This window comes from Canis aureus, chromosome 14 (genome assembly GCF_053574225.1).
Source record: "Canis aureus isolate CA01 chromosome 14, VMU_Caureus_v.1.0, whole genome shotgun sequence".
NCBI lineage: Eukaryota > Metazoa > Chordata > Mammalia > Carnivora > Canidae > Canis > Canis aureus.
This window is the reverse complement of record NC_135624.1, coordinates 15,733,409-15,757,454: the sequence shown is the minus strand read 5'-3', so window position 1 is coordinate 15,757,454 and position 24,046 is coordinate 15,733,409. Positions and strand designations below refer to the sequence as shown.

The 24,046-nt window shown below is 33.3% G+C and overlaps 1 protein-coding gene across 1 annotated transcript in view; it reads left to right on the top strand.

Annotated features, from left to right (window-relative positions):
• CSMD3 (CUB and Sushi multiple domains 3) overlaps positions 1-24,046 on the top strand; it is a 1,166,404-nt gene that overhangs the window by 876,062 nt on the left and 266,296 nt on the right. The window contains exon 28 of the mRNA XM_077847015.1: positions 16,593-16,784. Within this exon, the coding sequence (XP_077703141.1) occupies positions 16,593-16,784 (192 nt within the window). The remainder of the gene's footprint in view (positions 1-16,592; positions 16,785-24,046) is intronic.

Here is a 24,046-nt window from a genome sequence, read left to right as displayed (position 1 = left end):
TCTTTTCACTTTTCTGCTTCTCTTCCATATTCCTGAAACAGGTAGGTCCACATTCAAAAATCTATAAATTCTTAGGCATTTTCCAAGGTCCAGGATAAATGATAATGTCTGGTACTGATGAACTCCTAGGCAGAATTAGTCATTTCCACATCTGTACTGCCATATGGTCTAGTTTACCCAGAACAGTCTGAGTTTATGCACGTTGTCCTAGCATCCTGACTGGTTGGGGGCTTGGATCTGTATTTTCTTTTTTAGCAAAGTATCATTATTTGGGCCAATATAGGCCAGTACTCTACAGTAATAGGCTACTATTCTGTTAAAATACCCAAGGTGTATTTATTAGACCTCTATTTTGTGTTTGATCTCATCTAGTCATGTGTGAGATATGTTCATAGAGTTCAGAGTAATTATTATGCATGATTAAATTTGAAAAACAAATACTGATAACCTACCTCCATTTTCTAATCTTTTCCATATGCCAGGTAATTCACACTTCCCTTTCAAGGAGAATTTATAGGGCACTTGTAGGTAAATCAAATATTCTCAGATATGAACATCTAACTTATTCTGATTTTGGAAGGTAGTGGGAGAAGCATTTGATGCTATTGCCCTGCAAGCTGTTTTGTATAACAGCAAGTTATGTCATAGTCTTGCTGTGGTTTGAAAGATACATAAAGCTGTCAGGACATGAATTGGCAGGATTAGCAGGAAAAATGTGTTCTTGAAATATGCGCAAAAATAGAGGCTCAGGAGATGTGCTGCAAAGCTAAGGTATATAGTCTGCATGTTCTTTCCATGAGTGTTTTTGTTATTTATTTTGTGGGGTCAATTCACAACTATTTATTTTATCATAGAAATATTTTTTTAAATTTTATTACAATAGACATTTATAACAGGAGTGATTTTAAAAAGTACATGTTTAATGAAAATGTATGTAGTGAATATTCACCATCCAAAAGGCCAAAGGATCCTGAGATCCACAAAGATAAACTTACCTTTGAAAAAGTTGAAACTGGGCCCTCAAAAGACAGCAGGGAAGAATCTAGAATATTTTTTTTTAAACAACTTTTTTTTTTTTTAAGTTTTTTATTTATTTATGATACTCACAGAGAGAGAGAGGCAGAGGCATAGGCAGAGGGAGAAGCAGGCTCCATGCACCGGGAGCCCAATGTGGGACTCGATCCCGGGTCTCCAGGATCGTGCCCTGGGCCAAAGGCAGGCGCCAAACTGCTGCGCCACCCAGGGATCCCCCAGAATCTAGAATATTTTTATTGATATTTGTAAATCAAAAGTATATACAGAAACATATTTTTATTTTTATTTATCTTTTATTTTTTAATTTATTCATGAGAGACACAGAGAGAGACAGAGACATAGAAAGAGGTAAAAGGCTCCCTGCAGGGAGCCCAATGCGGGACTCGATCCCAGGACCCCAGGATCATGCCCTGAGCCGAAGGCAGATGCTCAACTGCTGAGCCACCCAAGCTTCCCACAGAAACACATTTTTTTTTAAAGAAACTGAGAGTTCCATGTAATCTCATTTCAATAAAACATGTTTTGATAAGTGGCAAAAATATTTTACAGAGGAAATCATATGCTGATTGATTATTTTTGTCTTAACCCAAAAGTAGTATAATACTGAATTACATGAGACTTTATTGCCTCGTGTATCATGTTAACATTATATAGGCTGTGGAGGGGCAATTTTATATTATAAAATATAATATATAATTAAATGGTCATTTGAAGCCATGATCATGTATTAATTCTAGCATTTGAAAAGAATGTGTACCTGCCATTATTGTGTGGAGTGTTTTGTAAATACCAATTATATATAGTTGGTGGTTATTATTGTGTTTGAAGTGTTCAATATCGTTACTGGTTTTCTGTCTACTTTTTTTTTTATCAACTAATGAAAGAGAAGTGTCGAAATGTCCAGTTGCAATTGTAGATGCATCTACTTATTCTTTCTGTCCTGTCATATTTTTGCTTTGTGTATAATGAAGATATGTCATTAAGTGCATAACATTTTAGATGCTGCATCTTCTTAATGAGTTGACATTTTCATTACTAAGAAAGACCTCTTTTTCACTGATAATTTACCATGTCTTGAAATTTACTTTGTCTCATATAAATATCTTATGACTCATATAGCACTAGTGTACTATTTAGCATCCTTTTAACTTGGTAGTGACTGTATATTTAAAGTAGGTTTCTAGTAGAGGCACATGATTCTCAAGTTCTTTATAAAGTCTGAAAAATCTCCTTTTTAGTAATAGTCTCCTAAATTAGTAGACCATTTACATCTAATGTTAATTTTTTATATGGTTGGCTTTGTCTATTATTATTTTTATTGGATTCAGCTGTTCATTGCTCCTTTTTATCACGATCGTATTTTTCTCCTCTATTAACTTTTTTTAACCTTTTGATCCCTTTCACCCATTCCTTCACTTCCCCAACCCCCTTCCTCTGCCAATTGCCTATTGATTCTCTGTACCTATAAGCTTAGGGTTTTTTTTTTTTTTTTTTTTTGATTTGCCACTTGGGACAACATGGATGGACCTTGAGGGCATTATATTAACTGAAATAAGTCAGAGAAAGAGAGATAACATATGATTTTTAGTCCCAAATGGCAAAGCTGTATCTTTTTTATAGCTGAATAATACTCCATTGCATGCATACACATGCACCTGCACCCCCCACAATTTCCTTATCCATTCATTTAACAATAGAGATTTAGGTTGTTTCCATGTATTGGTTATTATAAATACTGCTACAATGAACATGGGGATGCTATATATTTTTGAGTCAGTGTTTTCATTATCTTTAGGAAATAGAAGTGGAAATGCTGGATCATATAGAAAATCTATTTTTAATTTTTTGAGGAAAACTCCACACTGTTTTTCATAGTATCCACCAACAGTACACAAAGATTACCTTTTCACTACATCCTTATGAACACTTGTAGTTTCTTGGTTTTTTTATAATAACCATTCTAACTGATGTGAAATGATATTTCATTGTGATTACAATTTGCATTTCCCTGATGATTAATGATGTTGAGCATCTTTTCCTTTACATGTTAGCCATGTATGTCTTCTTTGGAAAAATGTCTGTTTGGATCCTCTGCCCATTTTTAAATTAGATTTATTTGTTTGTTTTTGTTTTTTAGTTATTTTTTGCCACTGAGTTGTATGAGTTCTTTATATATTTTGGATATTAGCCCTTTGTCAGATATATGACTTGCAAATATTTTTCCCCATTTAGTACATTGCCTTTTCATTTTGTTAGTGGTTTCCTTTGCTGTGCAGAAGCTCTTTAATTCAATACAGTCTCACTTGTTTATTTTTGTTTTTGTTTCCTTTACTTTGGGTGTCAGATTTTTAAAATAACACCATGACCTATGTCAAATTGCTTAGTGCCTGTGCTTTCTTCTAAGAGTTTTATGGCTTCAGGTCCTAGTTTTATGGCCTCAGGTTCAAGTCTTTAATTCTTTGTGGTTTTTTTTTTGTTTTGTTTTGTTTTTTTTTGTATAATATAAGTAGTTTCATTCTCTTGTTTTTGGCTAATTTTCCCAATTCCATTTATTAAAGAGTCTGTCTTTTCCCCATGTAATATTCTTGGCTACTTTCTTATAAATTAATGGACTGTATATACATAGGCTTATTTTGGAGTTCTCTACTCAGTTCCGTTGCTCTTTGTGTCTATTTTTATGACAATAACACATGATTTTAATTATGATAGCTTTGTAATACAGTTTGAAATCCGGAAGCATGATGGCTCCAGCTTTGTTCTTCTTTCTCAGATTGCTACTCTATGTAGGGCCTTTTGTGATTCCATACAAATTTTAGGATTATTTGTTCTACTTCTGTGAAAAATGCAATTGAAATTTTGAGACAGAGTGCATTGAATTTGTAGATTACTTTGGGTAGTATGGACATCTCGACAATATTAATTCTTCCAATCCATGAGCATGGAATATCTTTCCATTTATTTGTGTCTTTTTCAATCTCTCTCCTTAATGTGTTGTAGTTTTTAAAATATAAGTCTTTTGCCTTCTTGGTTAGGTTTATTTCTAGGCATTTTATTCTTTTTGATGCAATTTTAATTGGGATTTTTCAGGGGCAGCCAGGGTGGCCCAGTGGTTTAGCACCTGCCTTCAGCCCAGGGTGTGATCCTGGAGACCCAGAATCGAGTCCCATGTTGGGCTCCCTGCATGGAGCCTGCTTCTCCCTCTGCGTGTGTCTCTGCCCCTCTCTCTCTCTGTCTCTCTCATGAATAAATAAATAAAAATCTTAAAAAAAAAAAGAGCCTTACAATAGTATATTTCCATTTCCCCTTTAGTCCTTTGGGCAATTGTTTTCATTTATCTCACTTCTGTATATGTGAACACTCAAGTACATATTTTTTTAACTTTAAGCAGATAATTATCTTTTAAATATTTTTAAGTAAGACAAATTTCAGATTTTAAAATTTAAATTATTAAATATAGTTGTTTGTTCTGTGATAATAATACAAATTTTGATGATAAATAGCCTCATGATAAAAACAAAGCTCCCATAAAATTAAGAAACAGAAATATACTGAGAATTCATTGTGATGTACATATAATTCATAACTGTGATCAAGCAGATGCTACTCATCACAATAAAAATGTTAAAATTTATAGATATACTTATATACAGTGAAATAATTGAATTACATTTGTGTGCATGTGTGCAACAATGATACTGCTTCAAAAAATGAATAAGTAAACTTGAGTATGTCAGCACCATTTTCTCTCTTTGCTGCTTATTGTCATTCAGGCTTTGAAAGGTTTGCATTTCTGAAGCACTCTTTTGCAAAATTGACCAAAATTCCCTGGCATGGTGTTGAAATTATTTTAGAATTAAACCTTTAAATATGGTTTTCATTAAATCATTTGAAAATCTTTATTCAAAATATTCAATTATTGGAGTGCTAAAGATCTTCAGCTTTGAAGTTTTTGCTGAATTGCAATTAACAACAAAGTTTAGCATTAGGAAGACATTTAAATGTTTTTTTTTTTTAATAAAATTGTGAAAGTTCAAACTATCTTATTTGAAATTTTTAACCACCTAATTTTTAATTGCATTACATTTATATTTTATTGTGGAATGGAATAAAATTGAAAAGAACACAATTATACAGCTTAAAAGTGAATATTTAAAAAAGCATAATTTAAGGGGGGACATGGATGATTCAGGTTGTTATATGTCTGATTCTCAATCTCAGCTTAGGTCTTGATCTCAGGGTTCTGAGTTCAAGCCTTGCATTGGGTTCCATGCTGGATGTGGAGCCTACTTAAAAAAAAAAAAAAAAAATCATAATTTAAGAAAACTTGTTTGACAAGTTTTATATTGTAAAAAATTTTTGTCAGAGAAAGGTATCTGAAAAGAAGTAAAATTCAGTATCTATGAAAATATTTCAGCTGAAATATGTGCACATTTGCTGTATGAAAAAAATCAAATTGAAACTTTCCTCCATTTTAAAAGTTAGCCTGAAGCTTACCAGATAACTCAGTACCTATAAAGAGAAACCTTTCTTAATAAAAATAGTATGACCTGAGGAGACATCAGTTGAACACGCCAACAATTTTAAATGTACTGAAAATATCTTTACCCAGGGTGTGATCCCGGAGTCCTGGGTTGGAGTCCCACATCAGGCTCCCTGCATGAAGCCTGCTTCTCCCTCTGCTTGTGTCTCTTCCTCTCTCTCTCTCTCTGTGTCTCTCATAAATAAATAAATACAACCTTTAAAAAAAAACCTTTAACTTAAAAAAATAAGAATATATTCATTCTTTAGAAAAAAAAGAGTAAAACGCACTGAATAATCGTTAAGAAACCAATTAAAAATGTGCACATGTACCACAAATGATTATTTGATTACATTATTTTTAATGTTTAGATAATTCATATAAAGAATATATTCTTTTGTGCACAGATATATGCCATTTTGTTAGACATTATTTTAAAAACAGTTTCTATATAGATAACTATTTTGAAATGTTCATCAATATAATACCAATTTTGTTCATCAATACATATTTTTAATTATATAAATTATTTTTAACTTCTTATTTTATTCCCAGAATTTTTCAGTTTGAATGATAAAAATCACGTGATTTTAATGCCCTTTTTATTGTATTAAAGCTATGTACACATATGCTGTTCCTCTTAGATTATGTTCCTTTGAAGAGCAAGTATGTTATATTAATATTTGTATCCCTAGAAATTGGTTCTGCACCTGGTACTTAGTATTTAGTAAATGTTAAATGAATCTGATTGAGTAGGAAATCTTTTAATAATGTAAAGCTAAAAGTGCACTGATACTGTACACTGGCAGTTAGAAATAATGTGAAACCATTTTTGTATGATTTGGTTTTTTGCTTATTAATTCTAGTGATACCTTAATATTAGAATTCAATTTCAGGGATCCCTGGAGGCGCAGCAGTTTAGCGCCTGCCTTTGGCCCAGGGCGCGATCTTGGAGCCTTGGGATCGAATCCCACATCGGGCTCCCAGTGCATGGAGTCTGCTTCTCCCTCTGCCTGTGTCTCTGCCACTCTCTCTCTCTCTCTGTGTGACTATCATAAGTAATATATATATATATATATATATATATATATATATATATATAATTCAATTTCAAATTAGGCTTTTATATAATATTTTATAATTTTTATATATCTGTCCAACTTTTTTTAAAAAATAATTTTTAGATATAAAATCAGTTTCCTATATAGGTTACTTTTTGTTCTCTACTTAACATGTGTTTGATTCCACAAAAATTGTATCCATAATTTTTTTTAAGATTTTATTTATTTATTTATGAGAGAGACACAGAGAGAGGCAGAGACATAGGCAGAAGGCTATGAAGGCTTCATAGCTCACTGAGGGGAGCCTGATGCAGGACTCAATTCCAGAACCCTGGGATCATGACCTGAGCTGAAGACAGACGCTCAACAACTGAGCCACCCAGGCATCCCTGTATCAGTAATTTTATTCGCACTTTTATCCTCATACTGAAGCATAAACCACAATGAAGGTAGGGAGATATTGTCTTGTTAGAATATATCTTCAATATCAAGCATACCAATACCTGGCTTATTGTGGGGGCAGAGCAATTAACTGATAAAATAATTGAATATTCTTTTTAAAAAAAATAAATTTCTCTATCCTTGGAAATATATGACAACACTGGCTTTGAGGTTCTTTTTTGCATCCTATGCATTAGAAGCTTCGTTTCCTTCCTGGGTTGATGGCAATATCTCTGTCATGCTGCCATCTACTTTAACTTGACTTGCCATATCATTAGGTGTATCCTTAGAAACATAATGAAATTCTAAAGATAGCCACATTACTGAGTAGCTGGCAGACTGTAGGCCTAATAATAATGTTGAACATTCTTTATAAAATTGATGGACTAGTACAAAGGAAGAGCTCAATCAAGGGCAAAATACTCCAGGGTGAAATCCACCTCTAGTTTACCATCTGCATGTCAAGTATTTTCTGATGAATCTGACTCTGGATGGAGTTTTCTAACAGGTTAAATATTCCCATTACCCAACTTTACTTTCTTATACATAGTGAAGTAGAGAATATAGTGCCATTTGTCAGTCAATACAAAAGTATAAGGCAATAAAACTGGAACGAATGAATCTAAGGCCTTGTGAATACCAAATCTGGACTATTACCTTGCTGAAGTCTCCTGATACTGCAAAGACATACAATATCATTGGTCTTTAATGATTCATTTCAGAATTGATATTTTCATAGGATTATATAACATAATTGTTAGAATAGGACTTTAAAATATTATTTGGTACAAAATCAGGCAGGTAAAATGCTACTATGCCAGTTTTATAGATGAGACTGCTAAGTTTCAGGGAACAAGTGCAATATGATCAATGTCCTTTCTTACCATAGAAGAGACTTTCCTGCTTCTGATAATATTACTTATTCAACAGTATGAAGTCCTAGGTTTTTCTTTTTCGAAAGGTTTTGATATAAACAAGTCTATACCGAAGAGTCAATTTTCTGAATAGAAAGGATACGTTGGAACTTATGAGTGATTTTAGTGTATCTAGTCCCTGTTATAGAAAACAATGCAATAAGAAAATTGGAAGATTAATTTTCTTAAGGCCACTAAGATTGTCACTTAGACATTACCTCTGAATAATAGTTCAAGCTACCATCCACATTATACTTGAAATCTATATATGCACTGGTAAGGATTGTAAAATACGTATTAGGTGAAGTACATGTTTCTAATTAAATTATACTCTCATTTAGATTAAAGCAAACATAAGATTAGAAGTTAGAAGTAAAAAAAAAGAAGTTAGAAGTATATTTATAGCACTGATGAGTTGTAACAATGTTGAGAATGCATTTGATACCACTAGGTATCAAATGCTACTATGCAAGATAAAAATCACTAGGATAAAAAGATAGAGTAAAAATTAGAAGACTTGAGGATCTTTGGGTGGCTCAGCAGTTTAGTGCCTGCCTTCAGCCCAGGGCATGATCCTGAAGTCCTGGGATCGAGTCCCAGGATCGAGTCCCACATCGGGCACCCTGCATGGAGTCTTCTTCTCTCTCTGCCTCTGTTTCTGCCTCTCTCTCTCTCTGTGTCTCTCATGAATAAACAGATAAATAAATAAATAACCTTTAAAAAATAAAATAAATTTAAAGAGAAGACTTTATATTTTTACTGATGTTCAATTTATTTCTTATGTCAGGGATTTTTAACTTTTATGGTGAATTTATTCCTAACAAAAGTATTCATATCTAGATGCTTTAGTAAGTTAGAAGTTTGCAATGAGAATTTTTTTAAGTTTCCAAATGGAAGTGTTATTTGATTGTATTGACATCGATACCATAGGAAAAATTATATACACAGGCAAAACTTTAATAAATTTTTTATAGTTTCTGAAAATCTGAAAATTAGGAGATACTTTTATACTTTTGTAGATGTTTTGTACACTCTACCTTGAAGGGACTATTAGATATCCAAGTAAAGGAGCTAAATAGGCAGTTGAATGGCATGGACTGGAGCTCAGGAGAGACATCAAAGCTGAATATACAAATTTGAGAGGCATTAAGCTAGAAAGAGTATTTAAAACCATGGGTCAGATGAAGTTATCCTGGAGGAAATTGTACAAAGAAGGGAACAGAACATTAAACATTAATCCCTGGAGTATTTTAGCTCTCGGTCATCAGGTTAAAAAGATACAGACAGAGGTGATATTGAAAAAGAAACAGCAAATAAGCCAAAAAGAATATTAGTAAATTCTGATGACTGGGAGGCCAAAAAAACACGTACCTGAAGAAGGAAGGTTGGTCAGTTGTGGCACATACTGCTGAGAAGTTTTTGGAAAAAGAAGGAATAGAAGTTACCACTGGATCTGGCAGATAGATTTAACGAGCTGTTTAGTGACTATATCGATAAAAGGCTGATGATGAAACCGGAAATAGTTGTACAGATATCTCCCTCAAGAGAGATGCTTAATAAGTTTCTTATTAAAGAAATGAGAGAAATAGGAAAAATAATTGTAAGAGGATGGAGATGTAATCAGAGTTTTGCTTATTTATTCAAATTGGAAAATGGAAGTTATGTCTATATGCTATTAGGAATGGGCCATTAAGGAAGGAAGAACTAGTAATTCAGAAGAGATCAGAAATATTTAGGAATAAAGTCCTTGAGAGTAAAAGAGGGTTTAATACCAGCAGCACAAGAACTAGGGTTGACCTTCAGTAGAGCAAAAGCTCCTTCTCCATGGCAACACAGTGGAAAGCAGATATGATTGGACTGATAGATTTGGTGGTGCTTAAATGAGGAGTTGCCTGTCTTATAGCTTCTACTTACTCAGTGAATTATAAGGGAAGAAATCAGGCAAAAGAGAGGATGAGAAGAAGAAAGAGAATGAAAAAAAAAAAAAAAACAATTGGAGTGCAATGTCCTTAGTATTGTAATTAAAGAATACTATCTGGCACATATATAGCTAAATATAGCATATATATGGCTAAATCGAATTTCTATTAGTCTGAATAATACCTGTGAAAAGAATCTAGAGTCTGTCTTTTTTGCTTTCCTTTATGGTGAAATATTAGTAGCAAGAAATTTTGTTGTGTAGCAAGAAAGAATTATAAGCTGCTCAATATTCCTGCCTTTCCATTTAAAACTAGATCTAATTCTTTTATCAATAAACAACTGTAGATGTTCCCTTAGTAGGACATGATTTAGTTTTGTTGTATCCAGTAATGGCATAGGATCATACTGAGACAATATACTATACTGGTTGAAACGCTGTTGTTTTTTGAATTCAAATCTCCACTCTGCTAAGAGCAAGCATTTAACATCAATGAGGTTCATTTTACCCACTTAAAAATGGACATGATAATAATACTTTATAAAGATGTGGTATTTTAACTTAAGAGTATAAAGTTAGGGACACCGGGTTGCTCAGTGGTTGAGCGTCTGCCTTTGGCTCAGGGAGTGATCCTGGAGTCCCAGGATCGAGTCCCACATCGGGCTTCCTGCGTGGAGCCTGTTTCTCCCTCTGCCTATGTCTCTGCCTTTCTCTGTGTGTCTCTCATGAATAAATAAATAAAATCTTTAGAAAAAAAAAAAGTATGAAGTTAGCCTATAGCCTAGTGTTTTGGATAATATGTGCTCTCAATAGAGACAGGAATCATTATTGTCATTGTTTTATTGAAATCTCTTCTAAATTAATTGTTCTTCATGTTTAACTGTATCTCTTTCTTAAATATACAGACTTTATTTAGTTTGACACAGTATATGCTAATGGAATCCCAGGGATAAAATAGTAATGTTGATGGTTGTAATTGTTTTTAGTAAAATATTAATTAGTTTTAAAGTCAACTGTTGTAAATGTGCAGTTTTTTGGACTGCTCCATCAGAATGATAGGTGGATAGTTAGTTTTCTGATTTTATAATGACACTTAATGGTTAATAACATATTTTAGAAATTTCATTTTAAGTAATCACATCATTCAAGTTTTATAATACAGTCTATACACTAAGCATTTTTTATTTCAAAGGTTCTATCATTTTTATTTAAGAAATTTCCCTTGGGTGTGTTCTCCTGTCTGCATTCCAACTTTGACTACCCTAAATAACTCTGCGATGTTGGGCAAGTTTCTTATCCCTTGTAAGCCTACATTTTCTCATTGGAAAAATATGGATAATAGTAGTACCCAGACTTTTTTCAATCAAGTGAGAAGCAGCTCATAATGCAGGGTTTGAAAGAGTGTGTCCACAAAATACTACATATAAATAATATTAACTATTCACATATGCTAGTTATATACTTTTTCCCTGTGATTATTATCATTTCTATGTAATAGTCAACTAGTATAAGGAGCACAACATACGGTAGCCACTTGATAATTCAAATTCTAGAATAACCAAAATATAAATGGCCAGTCCTTTTCATAGGAGGGAAACAAGCAAGAGCAGTTATCTTTTATTATCAATTTTATAAAGCTTTGTAAGTTAAATCTAAGCAATATTTGGATATTATATTATATATAAGTGGCCTATTATATGCTTTTCCAGAATGTTCCTTTCATGATATCATTACAAGTGAGACTTTGGATTCTTAAGACCCTTTATCTTTGTTGGAATTTCTGTTTGCATATTTATGTTAGAAAAAAATCAGGAATGAATGATAGACTTCACCTTAATGGAAAGAAAATTACAGATGTTCATTTCATCAATTAAATTTGAACTCACGGGATGCCTGGGTGGCTCAGCGGTTTAGCATCTACCTTTGGCTCAGAGCATGATTCCGTGGTCCGGGGTTCAAGTCCTGCATCGGGCTCCCTGCATAGAACCTGCTTCTCCCTCTGCCTCTGTCTCTACCTATCTCTCTCTCTTTCTGTGTCTCTCATGAATAAATAAATAAATAAAATCTTAAAAAAAAAAATTATATAACAAAGAGAAAAAACAAGTAAGAATGATAAATTTTTAGAATTTTATGTCCCACAAAAATGAAAAATTAATATCAAATAAAAATATCAATCTATTTTTACATACATGACTAATACCTTATTAAATTCTAGTATTATATAAATGCCATTTTAATTATTCTAATTATATGAGATTATTTCATTCCTAATCTCAAGGAGATACAGGATGGCTCCTAAGTACTTATTTATTTTCTTCAGTGGATATAGTTTCTATTCAATACAGTAAACATGAATGATTGATACTAAAATTATATAATTTTGTCTGCCAACAAACACAGAGTATAGCCAGTATGGAGATCAAATTTTGAATAGATAAAGAAAATAGGACAATGGCATTCACACAAAATAATTGTTCCTGTGTGTATTTCACTGACTGCTTTTAGAATTGAAGTTGTTCCAATAGGAAAAAAAAAAAATGTCTTCAGTCTTTCATTAACTCCATAATTCTCTATTGTGCTTTAGAATATTATCCTAATTTGTTTATTGACAGAAAAAGGAACAATAGGTGTTCACCACCTCTGTTTCTTTACATTGACCAGATCCAAAGGCAATGCGTATTTTCACATACTATATATTAGTTGCCATGTCGAAGACATCTAATGATTAATTTTAGCCACTTGAGTCCACTTTAACCACAGTAAATCTGACAATAGAGTGAAAACATCTCTTTTACCCTCAATTTCAGCTAAGATATATTACTGCTCTTATTTCAATACATTATTACACATTAATTTTTATTTTTGGAATGTTCATCTGAGGCTTCACACTTTTTGCAGAAACAGACTTCAGTGCTTGAGAAGCTTCAACAACAAAAAATAATGAGGTTTTCTTGTAATTTTATGTCATTACTATTTTTCATTTTGAAAGTAGAGCACATTCCATATTTATGTTACTTTTTTTCCAGTAAAAGCATCCTAAATGTAAATTTTCTATGTAGAACATCACTCCCCATATATTGTAAAACCAATACATATAGTTTAGTCTGGATGAAAACCATCACAGAGCAATTCAAGAACGCCTTAATGACTCAGTTTATTGCAAAAATACTTCACAAAAAATCTCTATCAATATTGGAAGATCATAATTGTCCAGAGCCTATGATGCATTATAGATGCTCTGCGAAGGAACAGATGGTTATTACAGAACAAATTTACTTGGATATTGGAACCAACTTCTTACCCCATTTCCTCAATATTCTTGAATATGAATTTGTTATTAATAACTAAAAACAACTGTTTCAACAAGAACTCCTATGAAAGTAAACTTAATATTTTTACAATAGTTCAAATTTGTGCCAGCTCTAGCTTTTCCATTTGGAAGAGATATTGATATTGAGATATTGATATAATCCCTACCTTTTCCATAATTTCTTAATGGGGTATTATTTATTTTATTTTATTTTATTTTATTTTATTTTATTTTATTTAGGGAAAAATTGCATCTCTGGAGCAGTTGCAGATAGAAGAGGACAGTCTAGTATAACATTTAAGTATTTGGATTCTAAAGTCAGACAGATTTCAGTTCAGATTTTGTTTGTGTACTCTTTAGTTTTTGTAATATTGGACAGGTTACTTAATCTTTCTAAATTTTAGTTTTCTCACCTCTAAATAAGGATAATAATAACACTTGTCTCATAGGTTGTTAGGAATATTTAAGGAATTATATATGTAAAATTCCTGCCCATAGTCATTGCTCAGAAACATTAGTTTATCAGAAAAAATGAAGCAAAACTACAAGACTTTTGATTATACATGATACATAGATTTTTTTTCATTTAAGTGATCAGTAAAATTGTATTTGCAGTCCACATTTAGTAACCCTTTTAAAAATGAAACCCTTAAAAATTAACTTTTTTAGTCTGTTGAAAAAGTAAACAAAATATATGTTGCATATGCATATATATATGAATGATCATTTTTTGTTGTTATTGCATTTTATTTTATTTTTAAAGATTTTTTTATTTGAGACAGAGAGTGTGTTCATGCACACACATGAGGGGTGGGAAGGGTGAAGGATGGCGAAAGAATCTCCAGCAGATCAGCTCTGAGCTCAGAGTCAGACAGAGGACTAAATCTCAAGAAAACTGAGATCATGACCTGAGCCAAAAACAACAATCTGATGCTAAAGCAACCTATGTGCCCTTTATTTTAGAGATCGCTTTTCTTCCTCTTTTTTTTTTTTTTCGTTTTGAGTAGGCTCCTAACTAGCATGAAGCCCAACATGGCATTTGAACTCATGACCCTGAGATCCAGACCTGAGCTGAGATCTACTGCTTTTTTTTCAGTGTCAGGCTTAGCATCCCACCATTATCCTTTTTTTTCTCAGTTTTTTAGATGATGTGTTCCTTTTGATTCCCATACAACATTAAGAATCAGAACATTACAATATTGGGTGCAGATTCTCTGGTTTCTTTGTTGTGTATATATGTTAGAGAGATGAGCTACAACAAGTTTACTAGGCAGATTGATCAATCTATCAATCTATCTATATCTACTTACCTGTGTATCTATATAACTACCTACCTCCTCAGGATGTTTATAATAGAATCTCTTTATTGGTACCACCACTATGCAAAATAATTTGGAGTCTCTTTAGTTCTATTGTGTCTGCTCATTTCTTCTTTGTGTTTGTAGAACCTAGCAAAATGTTTGGAATATATTAAGTTAGTAAGTGAATGAATGAGTGAATATCAGTTATGTGTCTGTAATCAGCAATTTATGTCATTAGTTTAATATGCAATTAAAAAAATAATTTATACTAAGTGAATCCTACATTTATGAATATAGTTTAATAATAATTTAAATGGAAATTTTAATAGCTTCTTTGTCTTAATACTTAATTGCCATATGCTTTAGGGTAAATCTACTTTATGGTAATTCAAAATAATATTTTGTCCATTAACCTGAATAATTGGAGTTAACTATTATTAAACGTGTCATATACTGTATATAGAAGAATAGTTGCTTTCCTATGGTCTCATACTATTCTGCTTTCTATAATGATTTTTTTAACTTTTTATTTTTAGACACTTATATGCAGTTGTAAGAAATAATAAAGAGATCCTATATACTCTTCACCCAGTTTCCTGCAATGACAACTTCTTGTATAACTATAGCACAATATCCCAACAACAAAATTGATTTTGATACAATCTATCAATCTTATTTAAATTTTATTAACTTTGAATATATCTGTGTGTATATGTTTATTTAGCTCTATGTAGATTTGTTTGTTGTTGTTTTTTAAGATTTTATTTATTCATAAGAGACAGAGAGAGAGAGAGGCAGAGACACAGACAGAGGGAGAAGCAGGCCCCATGTAGGGAGCCCAATGCAGAACTTGACCCGGATCTCCGGGATCAGGCCCCGGGCTAAAGACAGCACTAAACTGCTGAGCCACCTGGGCTGCGCCTATTTAGCTCTATGTAGATTTGTAAGACCAGCACAGTAAGGACATAGTACAGTTCATCACAAGGATCCCTTATCTTATCTTTAATAGCTATGGTCACTCCCTTCTATCCCCTCCCCATACAACTCCTGGTACTAACTAATCTGTTTTCCAGCTTTCTAATTTTGTCTCTTCAAGAATGTTACATAAATAAAGTCATACAGTATGATATTTGATGTTGTATTTGATATTGTATTTTTTCACTCTGCATAATTCCTTTCAGATCCTTTTAAGTTGTGATGTGTATTGTCGTTCCTTTTTATTGCTGAGTAATATTCCATGGTATGCAAACACAGTTAAATTATTCATTTGTTGAAGAACATTTGGGTTATTCCTACTTTTTAGCTTCTATGAATAAATATGTGTTCAGGTTTTTATGTGGTCATAAGTCTTCATCTCCCTGGGATAAATGTACATGAATGTAATTACTGAGCTGTATGGTAAGCACATGGTTAGTCTTGCAAGAAACATGCTTATTTCCAAAGTGTCTATAACATTTTATATTTCCAATAGCAGTGCATGAATAATTTCATTTTCTCCAGAACCTTGCCAGCATTAGATAAGATGCATCTTATCTTTTACTTTAGCCAATCTGATAGGTATATAATAATATCTCGTTGCAGTTTTAATTTGCATTTCCCTAATAGTAAATGAGGTTGAAGAAATCTTTTTGTGTACCATCCAGTATCCTCTTCATTGAAAATTTTTTTGCCCATTTCTTAATTGGATGTGTTTTCTTCTTCCTCCTCTCTACCACACTTGAGTTTTAAGAGTTATTTATGTATATCGTAGATACAAGTCCTTTGTGGAATAGTTTCCTTGCAGATATGTTCTTTCTATGGTTTTCTCTTCAACTTCTACACAGTCTTTCACAGAGCATCTAATAACTTTCAGGAAATCTATTATTTAGCTACTAAAATGGCATGCCCCTTCTTGAAACAAGTTAGCACACAAATTAACAAAAACGATTTCAATTATTTTTTTGTGTAGGGATTGAAAAATTGGCCCAAGCATTTCTTAAGTTAAATTTCTAAAAGCATGGAGATATAAGGAAGATTCTAAACTGTAAGGTCTGGAATGTTGAAATTGATTTTGGTAGCGTCAAAACTAAAGATTTGTTTCTGTCTTTTGATAGGTTCTGTTGCCACTGCATGTCGTGACCCAGGGGTTCCCATGAATGGGACTCGAAATGGGGATGGACGAGAACCTGGGGACACTGTTGTTTTTCAATGTGACCCAGGATATGAGCTTCAAGGAGAGGAAAGAATAACCTGCATTCAAGTAGAAAATCGATACTTCTGGCAGCCCAGCCCGCCGGTCTGTATAGGTATGAATTAAAGAAAAATTAAAATTTTATATAAATATAAAACAATGATTAAAATGGGTATTGATGTTATTAAGAACAATATTCTAGAATAGGTTTTATATGAGATCTAATATTTCTAAGATCTATGAATCTCCAAAAAAAAGGCATAAAATCTTAAATGATCATAATTTTTTTTCTTAATGAAAAGGTCCATAATCTCATTAGATTCTCAATGGTTTGATGATCCTGACTAAAAAAAAAAATAAAATAAAATAAAAATAAAAAAAAAAAGTTAATAAGTAAAGCTTTTGAAAAGTCTAAATTTTCCCTTATCTACTATAAAAATGTAGTTACCCACTGCTTTTAAAATTTAAAAGAGTAGATTCAGATTCTGCATTTGAAATGGGCCATATTCATCTTGTATCTCTAATAGATATTTCTTGTAGGGAATGGAAATTTAATTGAAACTTTATGTTTGAGTTTAGTTTCAAAGCTTTGGCTTTACATTCCATTCATGAGTAGTAAAATATAAATCTAAGGATTTACAGCAGATTGGTGCATACATTCAACTGTCTTTTACCTCTATGTTCTGTTCTTGATCCTCCCAAGTTAAACTCTAGAAAATTAAGATACATATTATATCTCTACTGGTATGAGAAAAGTTAGAAGAATGTACCTACCATCTTTAGCATAAAACCTGCTATAAAATCTTTTTAAAATCTCATTATTAAGTTTTTTAAATTAAAATTGGCTAATCTCAAACCTTTTACCTCAAGTATCTTAGAATTAATGCTGCCTTGAATTTACAATAGATTTTTACCAAAGTATGTTCTCTCTACTCAAAATTTTATTTCTTTACATATTCTCTCTTACTATACTGTAAGCAACTTGAGAGATTCCAGATTCATTCATTCATTGTTCATGGTTGTATTTCTTAAAGAATTCAACTTAAGCAAATCTGGCACATTTAGGAAACAAAACCTTATTTTTGTTCAGTTATATGCAATGCATAAATGCATTTTCAATAATCATTTCACAGTAATTATTTTGAGTCACATGGTAATAGGAAGAGTGTGTAGTACCTCAGTCAGAAGGGAACAAACTCAACCACTCAATTCAGATTTGTTTTCCTCATCTTGTAACTTCATATGCAAGAGTTGCAAGCTCAAATTCATTAGTAACTCAGGGTATCCTAGGCATTGTTCTCAACATGGAGGATTTAGCGGTAAAACAACAGAGGAGGGGCAGCCAAGGTGGCACAGTGGTTTAGCGCCACCTTTGGTCCAGGGCGTGATCCTGGAGACCCGGGATTGAGTCCCATGGCAGGCTCCCTGCATGGAGCCTGCTTCTCCCTCCACCTGTCTCTGCCTCTCTCTCTCTCTCTCTCTCTCTCTCTCTCGTCTTTCATGAATAAATAAATAAAATCTGAAAACAACAACAACAACAACAACAACAGAGGAGTTCCCTATTCTTGTGAACCTACTTTCTAATGAAATGAAAGCTAAAAAAAAAAAAAATCTGTATTTTCACATCACGTTTTCTGTGTTTTACACGTTGGCATTTCAAAACACTTGATGCATAAAGCAAGACACATCTAAAGCCTCAAGCCTGTCAGAGAGTAATGACAGTTCTAGACCTTTGTAGAAAATGAGGCAGATAACATAAGTTATTAGAGAAACTTTAAAAAAATAAAATAACATAAGGACATACCTTGAACCAATACAGACTTACCTATATTCTCCTTTAATCTTCATTATTTCCATTTAGCATTTATATTGTTCTTCATCTACTGCTATAAGATTCTAAATCAAGCATTGATTAATTTACATTTGCTATAACTATACTTATAAAAACAAAAAATAAAATACAGTTAAGAAACATTTTCAGGGATGCCTGGGTGGCTCAGTGGTTGAGCATCTACCTTCGGCTCAGGTTGTCATCCTGGGATCCAGGATCGAGTCTCACATTGGGCTACTTGCAGGGAGCCACTTCTCCCTCTGCCTGAGTCACTGCGTCTCTCTGTGTGTCTTTTATGAATAAATAAATAAAATCTTTAAAATTCTTTTTTTCAAAGAAAAAGAATGAATTTTCCATTTGTTTACTATTCAGTTAACCTTAAAAAATCCAATTAAATTAAAACACCACATTCCAAATGATTGGAATTTGACTATCTCATAAAGAGAATCTTTGTGTAAAGAAGAAATGATAGAATACTACAGAACTACTGTAGGAGTTTTTGATTTGTTAGAACTCTTCAACCTAGTGAGAGGGTGTGGCTTATTAGAATTACCAGAGGGCTATATAATGTGAAATGTTATTATGTTTAGAATTCTAAAATATCAGACAGCCTTACACTAAAATTCTAGAAAACACTAAAATACAAAACATAAAGGATGAAAGATTTTTGTGATTAGCTTTAATATAATTCCATTTGTAGACAAGACTTTAGCTTTCAAGTCCTAATTCTAGGGGGAAAAATAGTGAAACACTAAGTATTTTTTAAATTGAGCAGGTTGAGCAAAGTTTTTTTATGGATTATGGTGCTGTGTATTATTTTTTGGTGGGAAAAGATAGCTTGAGGAGAAGATATGCATTAGAGCTTCTCTGAGGAAGAAAATAACCTAAAAAAAAAATGTCTGAAAAATTGCTAAGGCTGCACAAATCTTGACCTCTGAAACTGATAAGAAAGAACTCCATGATTGGAAATACTATGCCAAAGATTAACTCTGAACTTTTTAGAAACTCCGTAAGTCTATGTCTCAGACCCTGGAGTATAAAGCATTTTGCTTGCATGTTGAAATAGCCTTTAAGCAAGTACCAAATAGAAGGAAGTCATCTTTAAGAGAGTTAATAGAATTCATTCCAACAAAATTGACAGTGTGAAGATTACTTTGACATTGCCAAAGGGAAAGTAGTAGCACTCAATATGAAGGTAAGTAACAAAGACATTAATGTGAGTGGGCTGCTGCTAAAGTCAGTATACACAAATAAAACTAAATGGGGTCAAAGAAAATTAAGATTATAAAATAGGGTTGCCTGGGTGGCTCAGCAGCTGAGCGTCTGTTTTTGGCTCAGGGTGTGATCCCAAGGCCCTGGAATCGAGTCCTGCATCTGTCTCCCTGTGAGGAGCCTGCTTCTCCTGCCTATGTCTCTGCCTCTGTCTCTCATGAATAAATAAATAAAATCTTTAAAAAAAATATTATAAAATAATTATCAATAGTGGCCTGTGTAACTGCCTTTTGAGAAACAACACTCATCATTTATGTCAGAAATCCATGGAACCTAACTGAAAATTTATTTCATAAATCTATTTGACTTAAAGAGACTTTTATTCTGGATGTTTGATGATTACATGCATAAAAATAAAAATGTATTTTCCAAATGCTATTTAAAGTTTTCTCTTTTTGAGGCAAAGAAAATTTTCTTTACTCAATATTTGGGATATACAAATGTCAGGTAATATTTCTCCTTGCCTCGGTGGCTTTTGCAGATTTCCAAAATCAACTATAACGAACTATATTGGGAAATTGTTGGTATATAATTTAAATAATGGAATCACAAGAATTTTTAGATGATCTTATGCCTAGATTATAGAATGATCATGGAAAATATCCAGTAAGATACTTAAAAATATATGTAATATATTTTCCTATATCTTTTTTAAAAATTTCCCTATATCTTTGGTGATAAAGGATATAAACATATAAAAGTATATATGGACGCATGCATTTGTATATACAAATTGTTTATTGTCAGAAATTGTATATTTCTGACAATTAAAAACAAAACAAAACAAAACATGTTCCCTGTGAAAGATAAGGAGAATTTAGACAAATTTACTCTCCTATGCTCTCCCAAATTAACATAAGAATCCCTCTACCATGTAATCCCACACAATCCAGCTACCATAGTTTATGAAAAACAACAACACAAAAAACATTTTGCTATCATTTTTGTCTTTTATACATATACGCATACATACATACATTTGCCCTTACTACACATTTTTTCTATTTTTTTTCAAATTCATATATAAGTTTACAAATTCTAAAGGCAAAATATGCTATTATTTTTATCAAAATATATAGCTACAAATTAGATTGTTCATCCATCCCCAGTTATTTTCACTATTTTCATAATCAATACAAGAAGCCATTAGCAATTCCACAAACATTTATGGAATGTGTACTATGTACTGAATCCCAGGTTTAAGATAACATTTAAGACACAGTCTTTAATTTAAGATTAGTGATGAATGCAGATACCTGAAGGGAATACTTAAGTACATATGGCAGGGAAATGTTAGAGGTTTTTTGCGTACTAGAGGAAGTTGAAGAAAGCTGAAGTAGAGCCCAGGCTAAGAATTTCCAGGAAAGCTCTGTGGAGGCAGTGACAAATCTTAAAACATAAGCGTTCTATACATGTAGAAGAGAGAAAACATTTCGGCAGACATGAATAGCAGGAGCAAAGGCATAGAAGTGCCAGGAATTAGAAGCAGTTTGATAGTACTTGAGTGTAAATTTTGGGTCTAAGATGGTGGTTGATTCAATTGGGAAGGTTGCAAGGATCAGGTCATAAAAGTTGTATTGGAGTTGGGGCATTATCATGCAGGCAGTGTGAAATAATTGCAGAATTATATGCATAGGCATAGTCCGATTAGATGTTTTTATTGGGAGAGAGATGAGTTAGAGGAAACCAGAGGCATGGGAAACAAGAAGACGTTGTGATAATTCAGGAGATAAGAATCAGTTCTAGAAATATGGTTGTAGGAAAGGAAGGAGCAATAGGTTGAAATATAACTATAGGATGTAAGAAGTAGAGTCTTAGTAGTGTTTCTTGATGGAGTGGTACATGGATGCAGCAAGAAAAGAAAAATCTTAAACCTCTAGCTTGGAAATATAGGTGGATGACAGCACTAATCAAACAACTTAGAAATGCAAAAGAAGAAACAAATTTGAAATATCTAGTATGGACACGTAGGACTTTTTGCCCAGGGTGAACAAAAGTGGAATTGCCAGGAACACAGCTGTGCCATAGCTGAAGAAGGGGAACAGGATGGGGAGACCTAATGTGAGCCCAGTGTCTGCAGAGTACCCAGCACACAGTAGGTGTGGAGAAGGGATTCTCAGGCCAAGCCCTTCCTGCCCACTGAAGAGTCCCAGCCCTGGTCCAGGATGTGGGCCATAACCAGAAGAGAAGGGCAGTTAGAGGGGAAAGCAAAAAGAAAAATAATGACATACAGAGCTGGACAATACGGCAGTGAAGATGGCTGCCTGAGATCGTGTGAATAAGCCTGGACATGAGGGGGCTGGGCATGAGGGAAGGACTCCAGACTGGACTCCCAGTGTCCTTGTGCTCAGGCCCAGCTTTCTGTCTCCAGAACTCTAACCTCAATAAAATTATCTGAGGGGCACTTGACTGGCTCAGTTGGTAAAGCATGAGACTCCTAATCTCAAGGTTGTGAGTTCAAGCCCAGCACTGGGGATAGAGCCTACTTAAAAAAAAAAAAAAAAAAAAAAAAAAAAAAATCATCTGAAAGGAGGGTGAAGAGGGCCACCACTGTTTACAAAGTCCACAAATTGGAAACAGCCTAACTGTCCAAGGATAGGGGACTTGCTACACAATAAATCATGATCCATGTGGCAAAAAAAGAAAAGAAACAAATTTGAGTTGAGGTTTGGATATGCCAGATACTCTGTGTTTAATGATGCATCTGTAGACCATCAGGTAGAGATAGCTAGTGAGCATTTGGGCATATGGCTTGGAATTTTAAAAATGGATACGGTCAACATGGAAGAATGTAACAGAGCAAAAATCAGAGATGACTAGGCAAGGAAATTAGAGATGACTAGGCAAGGAATTATAAGACAAAGTTGAAGAAGACACACTTGCCAATAAAACTGAGATCTGTACAAAGACACTAGGAGAAAATTAGAAGTAGAATTCCAGCAACAAGGAGAGTGAATTTAAGGTGAAAGTCAACCTTGAAGAATGGCTATAGATACGATGAGAAGAATAAAGTGAATAAGTATAAAAGTCATTCTAGGGTAGGCTAAGAAGCATTTGTGTTGGGGACATGGAGGCTGAAGGAAGTAGCAATGTTTGGAGAAAAATGGGAGGTGGAAAGAAACTAATAAAGCTATCTAGAGTCCATACTCAACAAAAGGGTTATTGTGTCTCTGTCAATATAATTTAAAAGAAAAACAATGTAAGACCAAAGAGAATACTTTGGGATGAATACTTTGGTGCTTTTCTATGAGATTTTTTTTTCCTGGTGGTGACCTGCTTTGCTAATCATGTTAGTCTGCCTATAAGTAAATACAGCAGACAGGTGAAGAAAGAGCCAATGACATTAGACGTCCTCTTCAAAAGACTTAGTTAGAAAAGACAAATCATAAATAAATAAGGAGAGACTTATATTTATAAAGAACTATTGCAGTGTGAGTGTTGTGGGGATAACCATTGTGATAGGGAGAGCAATGTGACCATAAGATCTACAAGCATCTCAAGAGTTAGAAAAAAGGAATTCTCCTTGTATGGAGTGGAGTATATAAGGCTAAAAAGAACTCAGTGTAGGGAAATGGGATGAAATAGTGGACCAATCAATTAGTAGAGCAGAGAATGATGTCTTTCAAGTCCATCCTGTCTTTAGGAGATGTTGTGTGATGACTCAAGGCTGAGGGTGGACCAAAGTTCAGGGGCTCAGAGGAAGGATGAAAGCTTAATTAAAGTTTAGTTACAAGCATTTTATTCCAATTAATGAGTAAATTTAGCTAATCAATTGAGTCAAAGAATTGGAATCTACAGGGTCTTATCACAGGAAAGTAAGGGAGCTTCTTTAAGGGGTCCTATCTAATACATGATAAGTGAGTTTTATCTGAGTCATATGGAGAAGGGTGGTTCCTCACAGTAAGCCCATTTAACCAAACACAAAAAAGGTGAGGGCATTTTTAATCATCAGGTAAAATTCAACAATTTCAGTTGACAAAACAGTGAAAAGCAATAGATTCTAAGGAACTTTGTTTTATTTTTTGGATAAAAGACCTCTGAACATGTCTGTGAACACAGGGGATAAAGCCGGAGAGACTGAAGGTGATAAATGAACCAAGATTCCAGAGAAGGAAGAGCAATTATGTGACCAGGTTGAGGGTGTTATTCTGATTAATAGGAGGGGATTTTTATCCTCTAATTGTAGAGAGAAATATTCAGGAGACATTGAAATTTGAAGAGGGAGGACTATAGAAAACTGATATATTTATGTCTAATCATTTGATAAGATCCAC